Below are 22,538 nucleotides of genomic sequence, written 5' to 3'. Positions count from 1 at the left end.
AAAAACGAGTGGTGGGCCGGATTTGGCCTGTGGGCTACACTAGTATAGCCCTAACCCTGAGTTAGAGCAGCCTGGAGAGATGCCCACGATGCATGATTAAGTGTATAAAGCAATTCGTAGAAGACAGAGTATTAATCCCATATAGATAAAATAAAAAAACATTAAAACACATATGTACTCATGTGATATTATATAATACACACTATATTATGTTATTTACACATAACTATACACATGGCTTGGGAGGATGTTTACTCAATTGTTAGCAGTAGTTTCTTCTAGGCGAGGGGGCATTATGACTGGAGAGGGAAGCAGCTTCTCTTTAGACCTTAGGAACTTGTGGTTTCGCTGGGTGATTGAGGTTTTTAATAAGCCTGAGTTACCTTCTTATTTTAAGAAAGAAAATATTCAGTATGTAGTGAAAAGTAATGAGAGGCTCCAGGTCTTGGCTTAAGGAAACAAAGCACAAGACTCTGGAGCCCGAGAGACGTGAGTACGAGCTCCTGCTCAGCCAACTGCCCGCTGGGGGACGGGAGCAAAGCGCTGGCCTTCAACCTCCATCTCCTCCCCTGTGGACGGGGGTAACACTTCACCCCACGGGCTTGCTGTGAGGACGAGATGAAACAGTGTTTAGTGAAGGGCTCAGGAGAGTGCCTGTATACAGTAAGTGCTTAATAAATGCTCCCTGTTGTGATCATTGCTCGGATTGTTATCTTATTGTCAGCGTGGGCTGGTGTAAACGCCAGGTGGGCAAGGTGCCAGGGGCAGAGGCTGCCGTCCGGCTGGGCTCCCTGTGAGCCCCATCTCTGCCACCCCTCCCGCGCCCCCCCCCCCCGCAGACCTCCCCATCCCCCCACCTGCACATGATGTTGCACAGCTTCTCCAGGTTGGCGGGCGTGAAGTACCACTAGTTGCGGTCACACCTCTGCACGTCCTTCTCGATGCGGTGCAGGTTCACCGTGTACAGGTCCAGGAGCTCCGGCTGCAGACCCAGGGGACGGGGAGGAAGGAACAGTTACACCCCAACTCCTCCCAGAGGTGGGATTCCAAGGGTTCTCCCTCCTCCCTCCTCGCCCTCTCCTGCTGCCACTGAAAAGCATGTCCTCTCCCTGGCCCGGGTGGGTGTTCGATTTCGTTTCTGTTGTTTCCCCCGAAAGCCTCTTTTCACTTTGTGGGATGGAAGTTCTTTTAGCTTTTCTCCCTTCTATAAAACAGAACAATTCTCTAAGGTGCACAGACGAATGGTCCCCGTTGAGTGGATGAGGGTTATAACCAGCTGGAGGGGCAGCGACCCTCCCCCACTGAACACCGGACAGGAAGAAGGGAGGAAGCGAGCGGGAGTCTGGTTCCCACCATATGCTGGACTTACTGCCTTGACCCCACCTGATGAAAAGGTCCAATGATATGGCAAGAAAAATACGGAACATTCCAAGGCCAAAATTTAACCCAGAAAGGCAAGAAAATACCAAATCTGGCTTCTGCCTTGAAGGAAGCTTCCAAATTGGCAAAACATAAGCTTGGGTTGAATGGTTTTGGGGTCTTTCTCCCCTAAGGTAAGGAATCTAATAAGAGACTTTCCTGCATGAAGGTGGGACCCCCTCAAAAGCCCCATCCCTGGTAAGGGAACCCCGGAAGAAAAACTAACATTTGGGTTCTCAAGGACAGCTGCCTGTTTTGAATCAAGGTGTCAGATGAACTGTAAAATAGATCTCTCTGGATAATTAACAGCTTTGAATCAGATTTACAACATACACAGGTGCATAATTCAAAAGCAAAAGTAACCTCCATGTACAGGTGGAGAAAAATCTAAGATGACAGCTATCCATTGGGAGCAGTGGACCGGGGAAGGCCACTGGAGAGACTTCGCGAGACATACAAATGAACAGAAAACCTCATGTGTCCGCAGTGTTCCAGGAGAGATTTAGAAAACTGGCAGAGTGCGGAGGCTGGGGGCATGGAGTGATGACCCATACGTAGCAAACGTAGGAAAAGACAACAGAGATAAGGAAATCAAAATGCATCCGGGGAAAACAAAATTGTTTTTGTAGGAAAGAAAAAGAAATAGTGCTTCCTACGTGGTGTATACATTCTGTTGTTATACGAGTGTGAACAAGAGCCATTTAACTGAAATCATTGTAACTGTAGTGGATGGATGGGGATGGGAAGGTGTCACTTATGGGGCGAGGGTGTGGGTGTGGAATGTCTGGAATTGCAGAAAAAAAGGGGAAAAAAAAGATCAAGAAGTAGCAATACAAGTATGTTATTTACGGACACAGGGGTAAACACCAGATAACTTGGGCAGAGTAAGTAACCACTATGACCTCTGGGGAGGGCTCCACGGGGGCAGGTGGGGGGCACTTCTGATTTCCTATTCAGCCTTGTCTGTTTGACTCTACAAACTATGGGCATGTGTATCTTAGATAGAAATAACAAGTTCTTCAAAGGAAAATGGAAACACAACTCCTGGCTCCGAAAACCTCCCGTTCAGTTGACATCCTTTGGCTTGGACCTTCTGGCAAGAAAGCAAACTTGAGGATTTAAAGGACGTTGGACCTGATCGTACGCCATGATACTCATCCTCAAGGCTGCTATTGACTGAGAGGTCACCGCATGTCAGGCATGGAGGACCGGACTCACTAATTCTGAGAACAGCTCAAGAGAGAAGGTACTCGACTGATAGGGAAACTGAGGCTCAGAGACATGAAGTGGCGTGCCTCAGCTGGGATTGAACCTGGGGTGGTTTGAACAGCAGAGCCTGGTATGATATTGTCCTCCCTCCCAAAGGGGCTTTTCCAGTGCAGCCTCTGTGCCTGGGAAAATGTAACAGAGCAGAGGTCATGCTGGGAAACTGAGGCTTGTGGGACACGCCCACCCTCCCGCAGCTGTTAGGTGAGAACACGGAGTGGAGGAGAATCCTGGTGACTTACAGAGTAAGTGACGCCGCTGGAGGACACGGGTGATGCCTCGTTGTTGGCAGAAACGGCCACGGCCAGAGAAGCCAGGGCGGGGAAGAGACTTTCCATCTCGGGTTCTTCTGAGAGCTTGTCCTCACTGTCCACCTGGCTGTGCTTCTCCACCTCACCGCCCCCCCAGCCCTCCATGGCAGCCCCCTCCACGGGCAGGGCCACGTCCATGCTGCCGGTGAAGGACATGAACTCGTCCATGCTCTTGTTGGCGAGGAGGTCGCTCTCCAGGCTGTCCTGCATGGCCAGCTCCTCACGGGGGGCCTCATCCCAGGAGGTGGTGGCCTCACTGCTCTGCCCGTTCTCCACGCTGCTGTCCCCAGGCCGAAGTGCCAGGGGGGCATTCTGTTGGGTGTCCATGACACTGTCTTCTGTGCTCAGGCTGGGCTCCGAGTGCTCCGAGAGGCCCGAGGAGACGTTGTGGGAGGAGGGATGGCCAGAGTCTGGGAAACAGGTGCCATTCACCAGGTTCCCATTGGGGATCTTGGGCTGTTTCTCCTCCAACCTGCCTTCTGCCTCGACTTGCTCCACTTTGTCACAGACTCAAACACCTGAAGACGAGGTGCACAAAAACAGACAGACAGAGAATGTCCCCTGTGGCCTGGTTCCAGCAGCCGCCTAAATATCCATCAGCAGGGGACTGGTTCAAATATGGAACATGCACGTGGAATACTATACAGTTGGGGAAAAGGATGGGGTGGAACCAGGTATGATACAAGCTCCCGCTGTGAAAAATAAAAAAAGTGACCTATTGCATGGAAATGCATAGAATAATCCAGAAATAAGGAAGCACTGAAATTGCCTGAGGAGAGAGTACTAGGGAATTCAAGTGGCAAGGAGCGTAACTTTCATCACACAAAATGATAGGCACATAGTTTTTAAAGCAAAAAATTGGTTAAAAACAGAAGGAACAGGCTAGAAACAGCATAGTATATCCACGTGCTTGGCTGTTACGGATTAATTTTCAAAAGTACTTTGATAATGTATGAACTACCATGGAAAAGCCTCCAGGATACATCTCAAAGATTGTTCTGTGGTTCTTTGTGTCCTGAGGTCAGATCCTATCAAGGATGTAAGACCATGTTCCAAGGGAACACGAAGTATTTCTTCTCTGTGTGTTTATGTCACCAATCTGATTTGCTGTTAAAATCACGTTTTTGGTTTTTCAAAATTTCTTCTAGATTCAACTGTTTTAAATTATGCAAAAAAAAAAAAATGTCCCTAACCCCAAAGTTGGAACTAGGAAACAAGGGCTATTCAGGGAAATGTAGCTTCTTTTCCTGAGCCCTCCCTTGACTCCTGCAGGCGACCATTCTGATTCATTTCTGGCTTATTCATCCATTGTTTTTGAAAATAGGTATATTAATATTAATATTCCCTCTTGTTATGCAAGAGGTGACATAGTACACCTATTTTGGGGGCTTTGCTTTTTTATTTAATATCACATGAGACGAGTTAACATTTCACTGAATAAAATGGAAAGCTGTGGACCAACACACATGATGGCATTTATGTAGAAATTTTCAAAAATTACCAAACATTGCAATATGTCCTCTATATACCGTGTACATATTTCTGTGTACGTACAGGCAATCAGTAGGGTCTGACAGCACACACAGCAAAATGATGCTATTTCTAGGGAGGGCAAGTGGGTATTAGGAATGATCAAAGCCAAATTTAGCTTTTTCTGCAATACTTTAATTTTTTACAGGGAGAAGAGATTCATATATTACTTGTGTGCCTAAAAACTCCATTTTTAATGCTAGCATGAAAAGCTAAAACAAATAAACCCTAGGTGACCTATAGATGATGGACCTCCCATCCCTTTACTCCAGGTTGGAGGGAGAGGGTGGGTGGGGGAAGGGGAGGATGGGGAAGGGGCGGGGCCTCTGGAAGGTCACCTGTGTGCTGCTGCTGGAGTCACTCTGCAGGCAGACATGCTGGCGGCCTGAACTGCAGCTCTGGGAGGACTGATAGAAAAAGGGGCCGAGAGAGCAGGGGTGAGGCTGTATCCCGGCTTTGGGGCCCTGCTCTCAGCTCAGGCAGGGATTCTGTAAGTGCGGCCTCATCTCTATTCCTGACTTGGGCAGGTCCCTTCAGGGCCTCAGCCTCCTATCTGTACAATGAGAGTGGGGGGGGGGTATCCCTCTGCTCCCTGGAGCCTCAGGGCCACACAGCAGCCAGGGGACCCCAGTTCCCACTCCTGCAACCGCAAAACCCTACCTTTAATTGCCCTGTACTTGAGACTTCCGCCTACTATTTAAGTTCAACTCCCAGTGACTGGTTGGCACTAATGGCCTGATTTTTTTATTCCTTTGTCTACATGCTTTTGCCCTTAGAACTTCTCATTCCTGCCTACTCGGCTGCGAGGCTTGGCCCTGGGACCTGCGGCAGCCCGGGGATGTGAGCAACCTTGCCAGGGCAGACGTTTAACCAGCCCTCGTGTATCTCCACTTTGTCTATGATCTGCGTTCACTATGAGAACATGCCCAGCTCTGCCTGCTGGACGATGGGACATGTGGGGCACATCCCGGTCACCCCAGACATGGCAGAGAGCCCAGCGAAGATCAAGAAACCTTTTAGCGGACCAGGCGCTGACAGCGGGCAAGAGTGAGCCCTGCCAGCCCCACTCAGAAGTGCTCCGCTGGGGCGCCTGGGTGGCACAGCGGTTAAGCGTCTGCCTTCGGCTCAGGGCGTGATCCCGGCGTTATGGGATCGAGCCCCACATCAGGCTCCTCCACTATGAGCCTGCTTCTTCCTCTCCCACTCCCCCTGCTGTGTTCCCTCTCTTGCTGGCTGTCTCTATCTCTGTTAAATAAATAAATAAAATCTTTAAAAAAAAAATAAAAAAAAGAAGTGCTCCGCTGAGCCAGACCCACGAGGACACATTCAGGGCTCATTGTCAGAAGTCACTGACTTTTGGTGGTCGCTTGCTATGCTGTGCAGCGTGACTGCTGGCAACCCGATGAGTGTGCCTCGCTGGGGAAGAGAATTAACCTTGTTCTCAGCTCCTTCTTTGGGCTGCCAAGCCGGCGCTTCGGTGAGGGCGGAGAGGTGTGATGTGGCCACGGGAGCGTTCCCGACATTCCAGAACGCGGTGCTCAGCGCGCATGTGCCGAATATGTGAAAGTCGAGCGCTGTGCCAGGCGCTTTGTATGCACGATCTCACGTGAGCTGCACACAAACTTCCCCTATGCCAGTGGGTGTTCCCTTTAACAGATGTGGAAATTGAGGCCCGGAAGTAAAGGTGCTTGCTGGAGGCCCCGCAGCCAGAAAATGGTGAGGCTGGATTCCAATGCAGGTCTCTCGAACTCCAAGGTCACCTCCCACCCACATGCTAGGGGTGACAGCTCCAGACAGCCGTCACCGTCCCTACAAGAGCTACGCGGAGCAGATCCCTGCCTTTACCGCCCCTCCCCCACCCCCGTGCTCCCAGATGGGTGCCGCCCATCACCTCGTTGCTGATGGTAGCGTCCCTGTGCCTCATCTGGTGCAGGTGGCCGTCCAGGCTGGCCCCTGACGAGCATTTGGCCAAGGCAGCCGCGTGGGACTCCCGCTCCCTCTGCCGCACGATCGCCTCACAGCCCAGCCATTCGGCCATGGTCTGCGCATAGCACGCGTGAATCTGCTCGTCCACCTGCCGGGGCAGAGACAAGGTCAGCCCTGGGGAGAGCCAGCCCAAGCCAGACGAGGACGCCAGCTCCGACCTGGGAGCCTGAGCCCCAGAGACACCCCAGATGTCATGGACATCCAACGGACACCCACTATGTGCAGGGCACCGGCTGGGCCCTGAGGGTACACAAACGTGCGCGAGGCTGCATCTTTCTTTCAATGTTCCCTTCCTCCCTCCTATTCATTCATTCATTCATTCATTCATTCATTCATTCATTCACACATTCAAATATCCGTGGAGCCAGGGAGCATACTAAGCCCAGGGCGTACTGAAGTGAGAGGACTGTTTCTTTCCTTTCTTATTACCTTCTCTCCTTCCTCATTCACTCATTCACCCCTAATTCGGGAGGCACCTACAATGTGCCAGGTACCCACTCCACCACCCGTCCACCCTCCCCCCCCCCACATTTACTGAGGGCCTCCCACGTGCCCTGTGCAGGGCCAGGTGCCGAGGATACAAAGATGAACAAAACTGACCCCTCCCTTTACTTACAGGAGGACTACAGATTTCAAGCATTTCCCTTGTGGCATGTCAGCGGATGGGAGGGTAGCTGGCCTTGTTCCTGATACACGGCCTGGGTAACCGAGGCTCTGAATCAGCCCGGCCTCTGGGCACAAGTCGGGACAGACAGGCTGATCTAAGTAAGGGTGTGGACAGGCATGAAGACAGAAGGCAGGGAGCTTGCTCCGTGTCCAGGTTGGGAGGGGTGGGGAATCCTTTAGCTATTCAGGGCTTCCAGAGAGAGACTCAGGGTCCACCCTGCCCAAGGCCTGTCCTCCCTCCCACGGACTTCCAGAAGATTCATCCCAGCATACCTCCCCATTCCCACTGCCTTTCTAGGCTAGGTTTCCATGACCCTGCACCAGGACGACCCCAGCAGCCTCCTTCCCGGTGCCTGCTTGTCCCAGCCTGGCCCCTCCTATGAGTTTACCCCTCAGCAGCCTCCTCTTTTTTCCTCCCCAGCCCCACCTCTCACTGTCACCCCCACCCTCCTGTCCTTTATGTGCCAGCCACCATGTCCACCATGCCCTTCCCGCCCCTCCCCACACAGATACACACACACACTGCATTATGCACGAGTCTCCCCTTGGGCTTAGCTCTGGCTGGCCCCTGTTCCTAGAGGCCCTGCCTCACCCCCATGGCCTGGAAAGAGAGCAGGTAAGCCTTCTGCCTGGTAGAGGTGCCTCCTATGCGCTCTTACAACCCTGGGTTTGCCTCCATCGGACTCTGCACGACCCCCACTAACCTGGCAAGGACCTCGTCTAACACACCGCTGGGTCCCCGGTCCCAAGCACAGGGCCTGGCACACCAGAACGCTGTTCCTGTTCACCGGGAGCCCAGCAGGCAAGGGGGTGAGGTGTGGCAGGGGCCTCCCGCTATTTCCGAGACGATTTCAGACAGTTCACTGGCATGGGGTCTTATCATACAGAATCACGGTGTGATTTCTATTTTCAGCTCCCCTTTAACTTTTCAGATTACGGGGAAGGTCAGTCTGGTGCTACAGTGTCTTGAACACCTCCTATCACACTTCAGAAACCCCCTCCTGACAAAGAGAGAGCTGGCCTCAGGCAGGCTACGGCATCTGCGTGGAACTGAATTATGTCCTTTTGTCATATCCTATTTGTTTTTATGGTTTCCTTCTATTACGCAAGTCATGTCAGTTTTCCATTGATGGCAGGGATACCAAATATCTTTTTAAATAAGCTATATACATAGTGAGTCAACTTACTGACAAATGTATAATAGCACAGGTGGTACTCGGATATGGAATGTTAATACCACCAGGTTTTAAGAACTTAGTATGAATAAAAGAATGCAGAATCTCTCGATAATTTTTATATTGACTACAGGCTGAAATGGTAATATACTGGGTATGTTGGGTTAAATAAAATGTATTATTAAAATTACTTTCACCTTGATAAAATGATACAGACCTACCCATACACACACGCACACACACGCGTGTGCACACACACGAGATACTGCAGAAGCTGGTGAAGTCCTAGTGAGGCCTGTAGTCAAGGGAGCTCTATGGTGCCCACGCTAACGTACCGGTTTTGATAATGAGCTACTGTTCTAGGCGATGCTTCCATTGGGTACGGCAGGACCTCTTTGTCACAGTTTTTGCAACTTCTTGTGAACTTATCATTTGTAAAAATATTTATGGGCATCTGTTCCTTTCTACTTTCTGAAACAGGACTACTAAAGCATTAACCGAACACTCAGGATCAACGTAGGTGCCCCGGTGTGCTATCGGCTGGAGACGACTCACAGCAGGGTAGCATTAGACCAATGCAACGGAACGGGAATCCACACTAACGGGCCCAACTGATTGCTGACAGGGACACAAAAGCAGTTCAGTGCAAGAAGGATGGCCATTTTGTCGAATGGGGCTGAAGCCGCTGGACGTCAAAGGCAAACAATGAACCCCGACCTCAACCACTCCCTGTATACACAAAGGAACTCAAAATGGATCACAGACATAAGTGTAACACGTGCAACTATAAAACTTTGAGAAAAGAAACATAAGAGAAAATCTTCGGAATCTAGGGCTAACTAAGCAAAACGTTCTTAGACTCGACACCAAAAGCTCAATGTACATGAGGAAAAATTGGTAAACTAAACCTCATAAAAAATTTAGACATTTGTTCTGCAAAAGCCCCATTAAGAGGATGAAAAGACAAGACACAGACTGGGAGAAAATACTTGCAAACCATTTATCCAACAGAGAAGGAATATCTGGAGTGTATTAAGAACTCCCGAATGCAACAGTAAAAACCCGAACAATTCAGCTAGAGAATGGACAAACGACGTGAGCAGACACCTCACCAAAGATACCCAGATGCCAAGTAAGCGTGTGCAAAGATGTTCACTGTCACTGGCCATTTGGGAAATGCAAATTAAAACCACAATGAAACCTCCTTGACACCTGTCTGAGTGACTAACGTAAAAAACAGCAACGAGACCAAAACTCCAGGGAGGGTGCAGGTGTGGCTCACTTGGATATTGCGGGTGGGAAGAGAACACAGCTCAGCCGCTGCAGAAGCTGGACAGTTTCTCCCAAAACTAAGCATGCATAGTGTGCGTCCCAGCATTGTACCCTTGAGCGTTTAATGATGACTTACACTCCCACGAAAACACGAATGTTCACTGCAGCTTTCTTTGTAATAGCCCAAACCAGGACAAAACCCACCTATCCGCCGACAGATGGATAGTCAAACTGTGATTCACCCAGGCCGTGGGACACCATGGAACTCTTGGCCATAGAAAGGACAGACTGCCAGGGGATTATGCTGAGTGAAAAGGTCAATCCCAAAAGGTTAGATACGACATGATCCCATTTCTACAACATCGTCCAAATGACAAAGTTGCAGGAAGGAGGAACAGACTGGTGGTTGCCAAATGTTAGGCCGGGAGGTGGGGCTCAAAAAGGGTAACACGAGGACCCTGGTAGCACCGGAAGTGTTCAGTATGTTGACTGGGGTGGTACACACACACACACACACACACACACACACACACACACACACACACACACGTCAATGCCCTGGTTGTGATACTGTATTATAGTTTTGTAAGATGCTACCATTGGGAGAAATTGGATAAAGGATATGCGAGACCCTTCTGCATTATTTCTTGTAACTATGTGAATCTATAATTATCTCCCAAAATAAAATTTTAAGCAATGGCATCTGTGGCTTGCATTGTATTTCTACCGGACAGCCCCGCCCTGGGGTTTCCTGGCTCCCCCACGTTCCCCTGCCCCATCTTGGTCCAGCATGAAACCAGAGCACCCCCAGCCCCACCTTTTGCTGCCAAAGACCCCACTGCCCATCAGGGGCAACCAACCTCCTTCCTTTCTGCCTCTGTCATCCCGAACTGGTAGTGGCCCAGGAGGAAGGGCCACACAGCCTTGCGGATCTCTGGCTGGATGCCGCCATAGGAGATGAGATGTAGCAGCTCCCGTTCCTCATAGCTCTGTGGTAGGTGGCAGGAAGTAAAGGGTTGGTCAACAGAAAACCAGAAGGAGGGCTCCGTGACCTGGCAGCCCTACTTCTCAGACCTGGCCTTTAGAGATCATGCTGTGAATAAGCAAAGCTGTGTGTACCGGGACAGCCATCCTGGCATCATATGGGAAAACCCCCAACTGCCCGCTGACGGAGGAACAACGGATCCCTACATGGGAACACCACATCGAAAGGGCAGGAGGAGAAAGGGCAGGACGCGCATCCGTGAGAACTTACACAAAAAGATGTTCAACGTGTATTATTAGGTGGAAAAAAATCCCAAGAGGCGGAACATATCTAGTGTGAACCCATTTTTTTGCAAAAAATCCCAAAAGGTCAGTATAGAATGAACGAACATTTCTACTGAATTTTTAGTCGATGTTGTGCATTGTGTCGATATGGCAGCATGAGTTCAAAGTTATTAACCTTGATTCAGCTCAAAGAAAATTGCTTAAAAGCAAATCAATCCCAAATGAACATTTCCAGCTGGTTCTTCATGCACTATGACTCCTGTGCACACTAAGACGACTTTAACAACTGTTTGCTGTATTGTCCAATAGATTTACTCTCTTTTCAAAAATTCACTTTCAGGCAAAGACTTTGCAGTTATAATTAGTCATGCTGGGCACCCAGCAGGCCCAATCTGTTCATGTTTGTGTGTGTGTGTGTGTGTGTGTGTGTGTGTGTGTGTGTATGGAAAGTACCAATGACTACTAGAAAGCTACTCTGAAGGGTAGTAGGGTTCTGTTTCCTCCTATCTCTTTACATTCCAAAATTACAAGCATATGTGACATTTTTTAAAAGTAAGCTCAATGCCCAGCATGGGGCTCAAACTCACAACCCTGAGATCAAGAGTCACATGCTCTACTGACTGAGCCAGCCAGGCATCCCACTGATTTTACATCTTAATGCACGTCTTAGATGTACCCAACCACAATGGCAAAACCAGCCATTCTTTTGTCTTTGTTGGAAATTTTAACTTGTATTCTGCAGACAGCCTTGTCAAAGCTGCTTAAAATCCGAGAACTATTTGTGTCCGAGGCTGTAAACGCTTCATTAAAAAGCCACCTGCTTGGGTCCTGGAGCCCACAGCTGGACTCCATTTCCCAGCCTCCCTTGCAGTTAGGTGTGGCCACGTGATGAGGCGCTGGCCAATGGGATCTGGCAGGATGTGCTATAAGCCATTTCCAGGCCAGGGCTTTAAAGGAGCAAGTGTACTCCCTTCAGACTCTGCATCCCCCCATTAACCCTGGAGGATGGTGGGGCCATGAGAATGAAAGGCCCCTGAACCTCTGGAGGGAGGACAAATGCCCACTCGCCAGGAATGCCCACCTAGGACTCCTCACGGAGCAAGAAACATACCCCATGATGTCAAGCAACTGAAAAAGTGGGGACATTTGTTATACTGCTGCTCAGTCCACCCTAATACAACAATGCAACCAAGAAGGGTAAAAATACGGCCCATTTGTGAAAGGACTGCAAAAGTGTTAGACGAAAATTTTTCATTTTTGACTAATTTATTTGATCAACCAACTTGTACTTAGACTAGTACCTTCCAAACTGGGGGGATCACTGAAGCGTTTGGGGAACTTCCAAAAAATATAAATTCTTGGGCTCCACTCCCAGAGATGCTAAATCAGTAACACTGGAGTGGAGCCCAGAAGTCTATATCTTTCGAATTCCTCAGGAAATGTGCACTCTCCCAGGCCCCCGGGGATTATGAACACTGTGACTTTTTTGAGAAAGTAAGCTGGCATATCTATTTAAATTTTAAATGCGTATCAATCAATTTCTAGGAATCTACCCCTGAAATAAAAGCACTAGGCAGAATGGTATGTGCTTATGAAGATGTTGACTGGAGCACTGTTTGAAATAGTTTTTAAAAAGAGAAAGAGCCCCGTTGTCTATCATTAGGGGAAGATTTGAATAAATTATGGGCTACTCATCTGTGAGGTGTTAAGGTGCTAGCATTTAGGACTTCACCTACAGATCTGAAAGACGTCTTTTTTTTTTTTTTAAAGATTTTGTTTATTCGACAGAGAGAGAGAGACAGCCAGCGAGAGAGGGAACACAAGCAGGGGAAGTGGGAGAGGAAGAAGCAGGCTCATAGCGGAGGAGCCGATGTGGGGCTCGATCCCAGAACACCGGGATCACGCCCTGAGCCGAAGGCAGACGCTTAACCGCTGTGCCACCCAGGCGCCCCTGAAAGACGTCTTTGATATAAACTGAAATTGTTGCTTAAAATACAAATATAACATCACCTCATTTTAAAAAAATAAGAATTACAGACATATCTATGTAGACATATCTATGAATGTATAAGCACCAGAAATATACATTAGGGTCTCTACATAACTGACACTATTCATTAACTCAGGCGATCAGAACGAACGCATTGTGGCAGAAAGAAGGTAACTAAACAATTTTCGTTTTATACACCTGCATTCTTCCTTGTTTGAGTTGTCCCAGTAAGCAGGCATTCCTCCTGTTGTTCAGAAAAACAGCTAATTTTGGCCAAAAAAAAATGTCAAATAACCCTTCTGTTTGTCCAGGTTTGGGAACCAGTTTGTTTCTCCCAGAGTCCCCCAGCATTCCCAAATCAATACACAGGATAGCACCTTTCCCCAGCGTGGCGAAGCCAGGCCCTCCCCAGGGCCCGGGTGGGAAGGCACCCGGCGGACTGAGCCACCGCGTTCGTCCCGCGTGGAGAAATCAGGTCTCTCTTCTGAAAGCCTGCTGCTGGCGGCAGTGAGACTAGTGTCTATCGAAATCGATTCTGCCTTCCACACCAGCCATGGAGGCACTTTTCCAACAAAGGTCCCTGTGGCCCCACACATTTGAGGGATTGTTCCATATGCTCCCCCCCCATCCCACCCACCCCCGTTTCTTGAGACCGGCAAGTGTATCAGCCTAGCCAAGGTTCTAGGAAGTGCTGCAGGGTACAGAAAAGTTGACTCATCTTGTTTCCCAAACTCTCCGACCGTGAAGCTTTTTTCCACCGTAAACACCTTCCTTGTGGGGACATTTGCCTTCTGATAAGAAAATCTTAGAAATCTGTCTCCGGGTGAAATATCTAATGGGAGGATTCTCTGGCCCTGAGGCAGAGGGGCACGTGGCGGGCTTTCCTCCACCCAGCTGCCTCCTCTGACTTCACTACCTCCGTCACTCTAAGTAGTTCAACTGTGCTGTAAGTTCCTTCCTGCTGGGGACTTAAAGCACTTCTTGCACCACTGAGCATACAGCTGGTGCTTAATAAATGCTTGGTGATGGATTCATTCTTACTCCTTCTAGATGAGAATATGTACTTTCCATCCTCCTTGATCCTCACCCTTACAGGCAGAAGTGGGCTGTGGGTCTTGGAACTCTCAAGAAGGGAAGGGCCTTTGCGTTGGGTATGCAGAACCCAAAGGTGTCATAACAGCCTCAAGTCCTCACAAGCAGGTGGGTCTACTGCTCAGATAACCAGACGGTCCCCCCACAGGCTCTGTCTGCCCCACTGCAGACCGAGCCAGGCCAAGCCTTACTGTGCTGTCCTGAAGGTACTGCTCCCAGATCCTGGCCGTCAGCCCGTGCCCAGCATCACAGGGCGAGTCTGGAGACACGATCATGTGATTGACCAGGGCTGACAGGTGGGTCCTCACGGTGGACAGGTGTCTGCAGTAGGCAAGCCCTGGAGAGGGAGGGAGGGAAAGGGCCATCATCCACCACCCAACCCACCTTGCCTTGTCTCATGGATCTCAAAGCACTGCCCCGCCCGCAATCCCAGTGAACCCTCATGACCTAGAAAGTCCCACCATCCCTTTCTTCCAGGCGAGGAAGGGGCTCTGAGGGGCAAAATCCCTTGCTGGCCTGACTGCTTAATAGTTGGGTGAGCCTGGAGACGTCCGATCACCTTTCTTAGCCTGGGCCAGGGTGACATTATTTCTGCCAGAAGCCAAGGTATTTAATCCATGGGCAGAGGCCGGGAAGGGGCGGCAGGAAGGAGGTGGTAAGTGACCCCACAGGCTCGCTGTGCCTCTGGGTGCCTCCAATCTGTCCCAAGGGAGGAGAATGGCAGAGGTGGACGAATCTTGTGCAAAGTGCAGCTGGATAAAGAAGGCCCTGGGAGATGTACCTAGTTTGCTTTCAGAGATGGCTCTGCACTCTTAAAGGGTTTCCCACTAACCTGCTGCCCCTTACTTGCTCTGCCCTGGGCACCTGGAGGGCACAGTGCCTGGTACACAAGAGGCAATCAGCAAATGCCAGAGTGTGTTTGCTCTGCCTGTGCCCCCGCCCTCTGACTCTCCCTTACCAAGGCCCAGAGAGGACCCTTCTGGGGCCTGAGGACAGGCCCCTACCAGCAATGAGGAGGAGGAGGGGTAGGGGAAAGGAGGGGGAGGAGGAGGGAGTGACTAACACTTACACAAGCACGCACTACGTGCCAGGGAGCTGCCCGTACCTCACATACTTAACTCACTAAATTCTCATACAACCATATGAAACAGGTACTCCTATCTTCTCCACATTATAGACGGGGAAACCGAGGCACAGACTGCTTCTGTCTCCTGCCCAGGTCACACTGCTAGGAAGTGCAGAGTTGGGATTTGATCACAAGCTGCACAGCACCAGAACCTGGGCTCTTAACCACCACCAGGGACAAGCCACTGAATGCGATAACATTGTTTGAGATCCCTCTTGACCCCCAACCCTTCCTCCAGGAAGCTCTTCCATTTGGGTCCCATAAATACTCGTCCAGGGCCTGCTCCACGCCAGGCCCTGCATTAGGCACTGGGGATGGGTGATAACAGAACAGGCAAAAATCCTTGCTCTTGGGAGCTCATGCTCTCCCTGCCCCTCCAGGCACTCGGGCACACGGCTGGCCCTGCTATTCCCCAGGCCTACGCAGGATATATTAACACTTTTCTAGAATCCCTGATAATACACACGATTTATCTCCCTCATCTAGGCTGGGAGGCTGGGAAAATAAAACGTGCTAAGAATCAACACAGCGAGTGAAGGAAAACAAACAAAACAGCCTTTGAGGTCAGACAGGCCTAGGTTTGAGTCCCAGCTCTGTCCTGCATTAGCGGTGTGACCTTGGACAAGTCACTCTGCCTCCTTGTGCCTTAGCTTCCTCATATGCTAACTGGAAATAATCAGAATACCTGTATTTAAGCTTTAATTTTTAACTTCTCCTTACTCTTCTGCTTCTGCCCACAGGTGAGGGGAACGGACTTTCGCTGAGCACCCATGACATGGAATGCTGGGTGCTAGGGGTTTTATACAGGCTTCTCTTTTAATTCTGAGAACAAACCCTCTAAGGCAGGCACTGGGGATGCGATGGTGACCAACCAAACCCCTGCCACGAGGAGCCCCATCGTTGGCTGCCCTCTCTAAGAACTAGAGATAAAACTTATGCCCAGTCCCTGGTGGAGGGAGTTCAGGCTCCGAGAAGTCTGCCTAACTTCACTAAAACTAGACACATCCGGGAACTAGGGGAGCCGAGGTTCACGTGCCAGAGCCGGGCTCCTTCCCCCAATACTGATGCCATACAACAGGCATTCGATCAACGTGCCCGTAGACCACAGTGGCAAAAAAGGCCAGTACGCACATCCATAGAAGGCTCTGGAAAGGATCTGGTACTTCATGTTGTCACAGAGGAGCTTCAGCGGTGCCCTGCAGGTGGAGGAAGAGGGGACACTTAGAAAAGACCACACAGAGCCCACGTTTCCTGGAGGAGTGGAGCCCGTTACCCGGAGGGGGCAGATTAAAACCAACCAGCCAAGGGGACTCTGGGGGGACTACTGTTTCTACCCATTCGTCCACTTCACCTATCAGCTCTGGGGTCACTTTCTCCCCAACTCTCTGTGGTTTGCATGGGGCTGATTCGACCCCGTGCAGGATTCAGGCTGGAGGCACAGGCATTGGGTAAGACGTGGTCATGTGATCCGACCTGAGCCAATGAGAACGAGCCCTGGGACTTTCGTTGGAACTACGGGGAGATACACACTCTTTTCTCTGCTCGAGTTCCTAAGCCAGAGGGATGTAGGGCAGTGGCTGCTGGGATCCATTTCTGCCGCTGCATAGGAAGGGCCTGCCTGAGAATGAAACCATCACGGAGGCAGCCAGAGACAAGAGGTGAAGAAACAGAGACATTTGTGTTCTGAGCGTCTGGAACCAACCATGCCTGAAGTCACTGCACCTCTAGACTCCTCAGTTCTGCTGAGATTTTCTTCTGTATTTGAACCAGTCTGCAGTGGGTTTCTGTCACTTGTAGAAAGAGTTCTGACTTCTGAAGTGACCCAGCTAAACCAAACTGAGCCGAACTGGGACTCAGAGTCTGGCTGTTGCAAAGGAGGTGACGCCTCAGAGCTTCTCCTTGCATGGGAATTTGGGGGGGGGGCTGTTTTGGCTGAAAGAGGAGAGGGGAGTAAGGCCCTAGCACTGTTGGGGAAATCAAGGACTGCTGATGGGACTGCATTCTCACAGAGAACAGAGTGGAGGAATATCTGCATCTTTTTTTCTCAGGACATCCTGGGGACACTCAGGAAAACTCAACAAGACAGGAACAGGGGCATGGCTAAGGTGTTCCAGTTACACACATGGAGGCATTAAACATGAAAATCACCCTCGTCATGGCCTCAAGTTGGTGGGGCTCAGGCTTGCTCAGTTTACCTAAGAAGAGCACCACACGGACAGCTGTCCCACAGGGGACTTGGCTTGTGAAAGGTGATGAACTCCCCGTCACTCCAGGTGTGGAAGCAGATGCCACGAGAGGGGACACTAGGTTACAACAGCATTTTTCAATGGCCCCTGGACCACAGCCCAAGAATCACTTGGGATTTCTCCAATATGCGGATTCCTGGGCCCCGCACAGACCGACTCAATCGGGGCCCCTAAGGAAGTTGTCTGGGAACCAGTATCACCTCCCGCTGGTGATTCTGATGCACACAAACGTGGGAGACTCTCTGATTACAGGAAAGCTTCTCAAACTGAAACGTGCACACACGATCTTAGGATCCAGTGAAATGCAGATTCTGCTTCAGTAGGTCTGGCAAGATGGACTGAGATCTGCCCCAGGATGCTGCTGCAGGTCTGTGGACCACGTGCCGAAAGCAGGCCCTGGACGACTGCAAGAGTGTGATGCCAGCTCCCACCCCTTAAGCTCCTATGGCTGAAGACAGGACCACCCATGGGGCCAGGGGCCTGGCATGGAAAAAGGGGTTCCACTCTCCCCAGCCAGGCCAGGTGGGTTTGGTGGGAAACAAGACCAGTCTCATTATTGCACTGAGCAGCCCTGAAGACACATGAGATCTGTCGGCCAGGAGATAGATGATCTGGGGGGGTCTAACTTTATCCAATAAAATAAGAAGCGTCACTTAATTGAACATTTCCAGGGGCTGGGTACCACGTGCTGGCCACATTAGACCAGTATCTGATTTGTCCTTACAATAGCTATGCAAAGCAAGCATTCGTATCCCCATTCGGTGGAGAAGCAAATGGAGGCACATGTGGTTTGCAGTGAGTAGTATTGCTAGTTTCCGCCTTCCAAGAGCATGATAGGGCTGCGCTTCCTGGAATGTTGTGGATGAGGTCAATGAGGCGTGAGCAGAAAGAGTATGTGCTGCTCTCAGGGTGGAGCATTTCATTGTCCTTCAGGAGCCCCAGACCTACCTTTCCCTCTGTCACTGCGACTGGGAATATTCCAGAAGGTGTCGTTCCATCAGCCAGGCCCTTTAATGTGGTGCAAGCAGAGCCCCCAGCTGACCCACGAGAGACACACAGTACGCATGATAAATCAACCTCTGTTGTACTAAGCCATTGAGATTCCAGGACTGTTTGTTACTGCAACATAACCTTGGTTATCCTGACTGATACGTGTAAGGAAGCTAGGACTTCATGAGGCTAGGATTTAACCCAGACCTCGATGATCTCATAGCTTATGTTCCTCCTCTGAATTCAGTGCTGGGCAAGACATGGGTATCTACAAATCTTTGGCAAATCCTTCCACACCCTCCACCCACAGATTAAGCCCCTCATACCTCTCATGGTTGCAGCCATTGGACGAGCCACCATCGGCCAGGCCACTCTGTGAACAGGGTGAGCAGGAGGATTTCTGGGGGCTGGGTTGCCAAAGGGGCGGTAGGTTGCTCACGGAGACATCCATCAGGTCCTGGGGGACTGTGGTGGACAGGAGGGTCGGAGCAAGAGCCCCGGTTAAGCCTATGTGGGTCACAGAAAGCTCATCCCAAAGCAACCAGCTTGCCCCTAGGCCAGCACAGGGACAGGGAAAGACCCTGAATGTGACAGTCAGAGACAGCGACCCCAATCATTATCTGACCCAGACCTGTGAGCCCACCTGATCCAGGGAAAACCACCACCAAGATTTGGGGCCCTCAGCAGACAGGCAGAGCTGATGAGAGCTGAAGAGAGAGGAAGAAGTGGGGCATGGGGGGAAGAGAGACAGACAAGAGGGACAGACCCAGTCCCAGAGCAGGAGGCCGAGCCTCACCATGTTGTCATTCAAGCGTCCTCACAGGAGGCTGACAAGAAGGAAGAGGAGCCTGCTGGGGGCTTCTGGGGACGGCTCATAGTCCCGAGTCGCCAGAGACAGACTCTCTGGAAGACAGAGTCTACCGGGGAGACAGAAGGGAGCCTAACTCAACAGATGAGGCAGGGTGCCAAGGACGAGGGACCCAATGGAGCTCCTGCTGATGAGGCCACCTGCACTGTCCATCATCCTGAGCCATAGGGCTCTTCCATCAACAGGTCTCAAACAGGTGGGTTACCCCCACCCAGAATCACGTGGCGGGGGGCTTCTTAAAAAGCCATGCCTGTATCCTACCCCTGACCTACTGAATTTAAACCTCCTGGAGATACAGCCCTTAAATCCGTATATCCAAAAAAATTTTGATAACAGCAGCCACGTTCGAGAACCAAGAGAGCATGACTGATCTCCTAACACGGACACTGGTGACTTGTGATCACATGGTCCCAGGATGCAGCACTTGGAGTGTCCCTCACCGCCTTCCCTGCCAGCTCCATGGAAACCGCCCCGTCTGCAGAGCCGCATGACAGACACAACGGTGACTCACACATTACAATTTCTATCACTAACTTCCTGGCCTCCTGGCAGTTCCAGACAGGTGCAAACATTTTATTTTCTCTAGGACAGGGCTCGGGAAACATTTTCCGTCAAGGGCCAGGCAGTAAACATTTTTAGGGTTCGTGAACCATTTGGCCGCGATCATAGCCACTCAACTTTGTCATCATCATGCAAACACAGCCATCCACAAGCTGCAAACACGTGAGCGTGGCTATGTTCCAATAACACTTTATTTATGGACACTGAAATCTGAGTTTCGTATTTTTACAGGTCACAAATATTACTCTTCTTTTGATTTTTTTCAATCATTAAAAAAATGTAAAAACCATTCTTAGCTCATGGGTCGCACTGAATGAGGTTGGCTCCGGCCCCTGGGCCCTGGTTTGCCAAGTCCTGACCTAGGAGATTGAGAAGGGTGCACATCTGTCCCACAGGCCCTGCCCCCTCAAGGATGACTGGTAATCCCTGGCCTCTTCCCTTGGGCTGCGAGGCTGGGAAGTTATGGACCCAGGGCCACTTGTCATCAGAGCTCAGTAGCTGACAGGGCCCAGCCCTAGCCACTGTTAGTGCAGAAAGCTCCTCCCCAAGCTGACTCACTGATGAGCTGGCCAAGAAAGACCAGTGAGCCCCTGTAAAATGTTCTAGAAAAGCATCCCCAGTTCTCCGCCAGTCTGAGGGAAGCATTGATCAGCTTCAGCAAGCTGTGGCCAGTATGCCTTGGCCCCGGCCCCAGCATCTCACACTCCACCAGCATCACCAGTGGACCCCTTCCCTATGGACCCCACAACACTCCAAGCTGCATTCTGCCACGTGGAGGCTGGACAGCGTGAGGGCATCCATTTGTCTCCGGCTTCCCTCGTCCTGGGGACCAAGACTCAAAAGACAGCATGGCAGAGGTGGCCAGCACCCAGCCCCAGGCATGGGAGGAGCCCAGACATTACTGGGGGGCTGCTGCTTCCGGCCCGACACGGGGAAGGTGGTGTCCCATCTGGCTCGCGCCCACTGACCGCCCCTGGCCACCACCAGCACGGACCGGCTGGTAGGAACCACCGTCCTGGCGGGGCTCGCGGAGCCGGGGGCAGGGCTGCCCAGGGGGTCAGGAGCAACTTGAGACACAAAACAAAAAGCACTAGTGAAATGAAATGTCTGAGGTGGGCAGAACCCTGAAACAGCCAAAGAACCCACTCCTCGGGGCTTGATCTCCCCCCTGCCCGGCTCTGCACAGCTCCCATGTATTGTGTTGGCTTTGAGGAAGAAAGAACGCTGATGTTTATAAAATGCCCTACTGTGTGCCGGCTGCTGTGCAGGGATTGCTTTATCAGCCTTAATGCCCCTGTGGGAGACGCATCTCTCCTCCCATTCTGCAGAGTGGAAACTGAGGCTCAGAATGGCAACACTACTGAACCATCCACGGCCCCAGCAGGTGGTAACTGGCATAACAGCTCTTTCCGACCGAGGTCCCCTTTCTCTTTCTGCTAACGACAGCTATCACTTACTGAGAGCAAATATTATTATTATTATTATCCCCTTTTACAGATTTGGGAACTGAGGCACAGATGGAAGCATCATGCCCAAGACCACCCAGTGAACAAATAGTGCAGCTGGGATTCTGACCCAGGGCATCAGACCCCAAGACCCTATTCACACTCTCCTGACCGATATCCCCCCTCAACCTCATCCATCCTCTGTCCAGACCAGCAGTTCTCAACTGGGGCAATTCTGGCCCCTCAAGGACATTTGGCGATGTCTGGCGACATTTTTTGTTGTCGCAACCTGAGAATTTGCTAGATGCTATTGGCATCTATCCAGTGGGTAGAGACCAGGGATGCTGCTTGCCATCCTATAATGGACAAGACCCCCCCTCCCAAACACACAGTTATTCATCCAATGTGTCAACCCCGCCCTAGGCCAGCTCTGTTCAATAGGAATCTTCCCTGAGCCACCAGCTTATTTTAGAAGTTTCTAGTAGCCACACTAAAAGGGGGGAAAGAAACAGATGAAATCAATTTCAACAGTATATTCTGTTTGACCTAGTGTATCCCTAATGTTACCATTTTAACATAGAGTCAATATAACATTGCTGATGAGATATTTTACATTCTTTCCTATTGTTGCTCCAAAGTCTCCAGAATGCAGGGTGTCTTTTACACTTAAGGCACATCTCTCTTCGAACTCGTTGCATTTCAAGTGCTCGGGAGCCACACGTGGCTCACGCCTACCACGCCAGATGGTACAGACAGTCTCAGCAACACAGGAGTCTGAAAATGCCCTCCTCTGACTCTGAGCCTGTCTGCACGGTTCAGAACTTGTCTTTGCCTCCTCTGTGCACACAGACCGGGTGGTGGAGACAGAGGCAGGAAGACACTGAGAGGGGGTTTAGAACCATTTATGGCCCCTCATCCCTCCCACAGGGCCAAACTCTTCTCTCTTATTACTTGAGGCAGGCATCTGCAAACTTTTTCTATAAAGGGCCAGATAGTAACTATTTTTGGCTTTGTGGACCATACGGTCTCTGTCACAACACTCCCACTCCGCTGCTGCGGTGTGAGAGCAGCCACACACAATATGGATATGAATGGGCGGGACTGTGTTCCAATAAAACTTTATTTACAAAAGTAGGCAGGGGGCCGAATTTGGACCACAGGAAGGAGTCTGCCCATTTCTGATGTAGGCACTTCTTCAGAAAGGACGTCCTTGTTCTCAAAGATTCTGAAAACCATACATGACTGCTTGTGTTAGCTCTGTGAGGCTCAGGCCCCTGGGAAAAAAACCACTTGTCCTCTAGTTCCAAACACCTGGAATCATTTTCA

General features: G+C 50.6%; 1 protein-coding gene across 1 annotated transcript in view; it reads right to left on the bottom strand.

Annotated features, from left to right (window-relative positions):
* Nucleotides 1–22,538, bottom strand: part of LOC148107419 (small G protein signaling modulator 1-like) — a 30,263-nt gene that overhangs the window by 5,763 nt on the left and 1,962 nt on the right. Inside the window, 9 exon segments of the mRNA XM_087857150.1 lie at nt 858–982; nt 2,928–3,502; nt 3,505–3,514; nt 4,865–4,933; nt 6,418–6,600; nt 10,486–10,614; nt 14,168–14,313; nt 16,234–16,298; nt 18,665–18,803. Coding sequence (XP_087713276.1) covers nt 858–982; nt 2,928–3,502; nt 3,505–3,514; nt 4,865–4,933; nt 6,418–6,600; nt 10,486–10,614; nt 14,168–14,313; nt 16,234–16,298; nt 18,665–18,803 — 1,441 coding nt within the window.

The sequence above is a fragment of the Ursus americanus genome, chromosome 30 (assembly GCF_024610735.1).
Source record: "Ursus americanus isolate L20-20 chromosome 30, mUrsAme1.1.p, whole genome shotgun sequence".
NCBI classification, from domain to species: domain Eukaryota; kingdom Metazoa; phylum Chordata; class Mammalia; order Carnivora; family Ursidae; genus Ursus; species Ursus americanus.
Note: the sequence above shows the minus strand (reverse complement) of the source record. Positions and strands in the feature narration are given on the sequence as shown.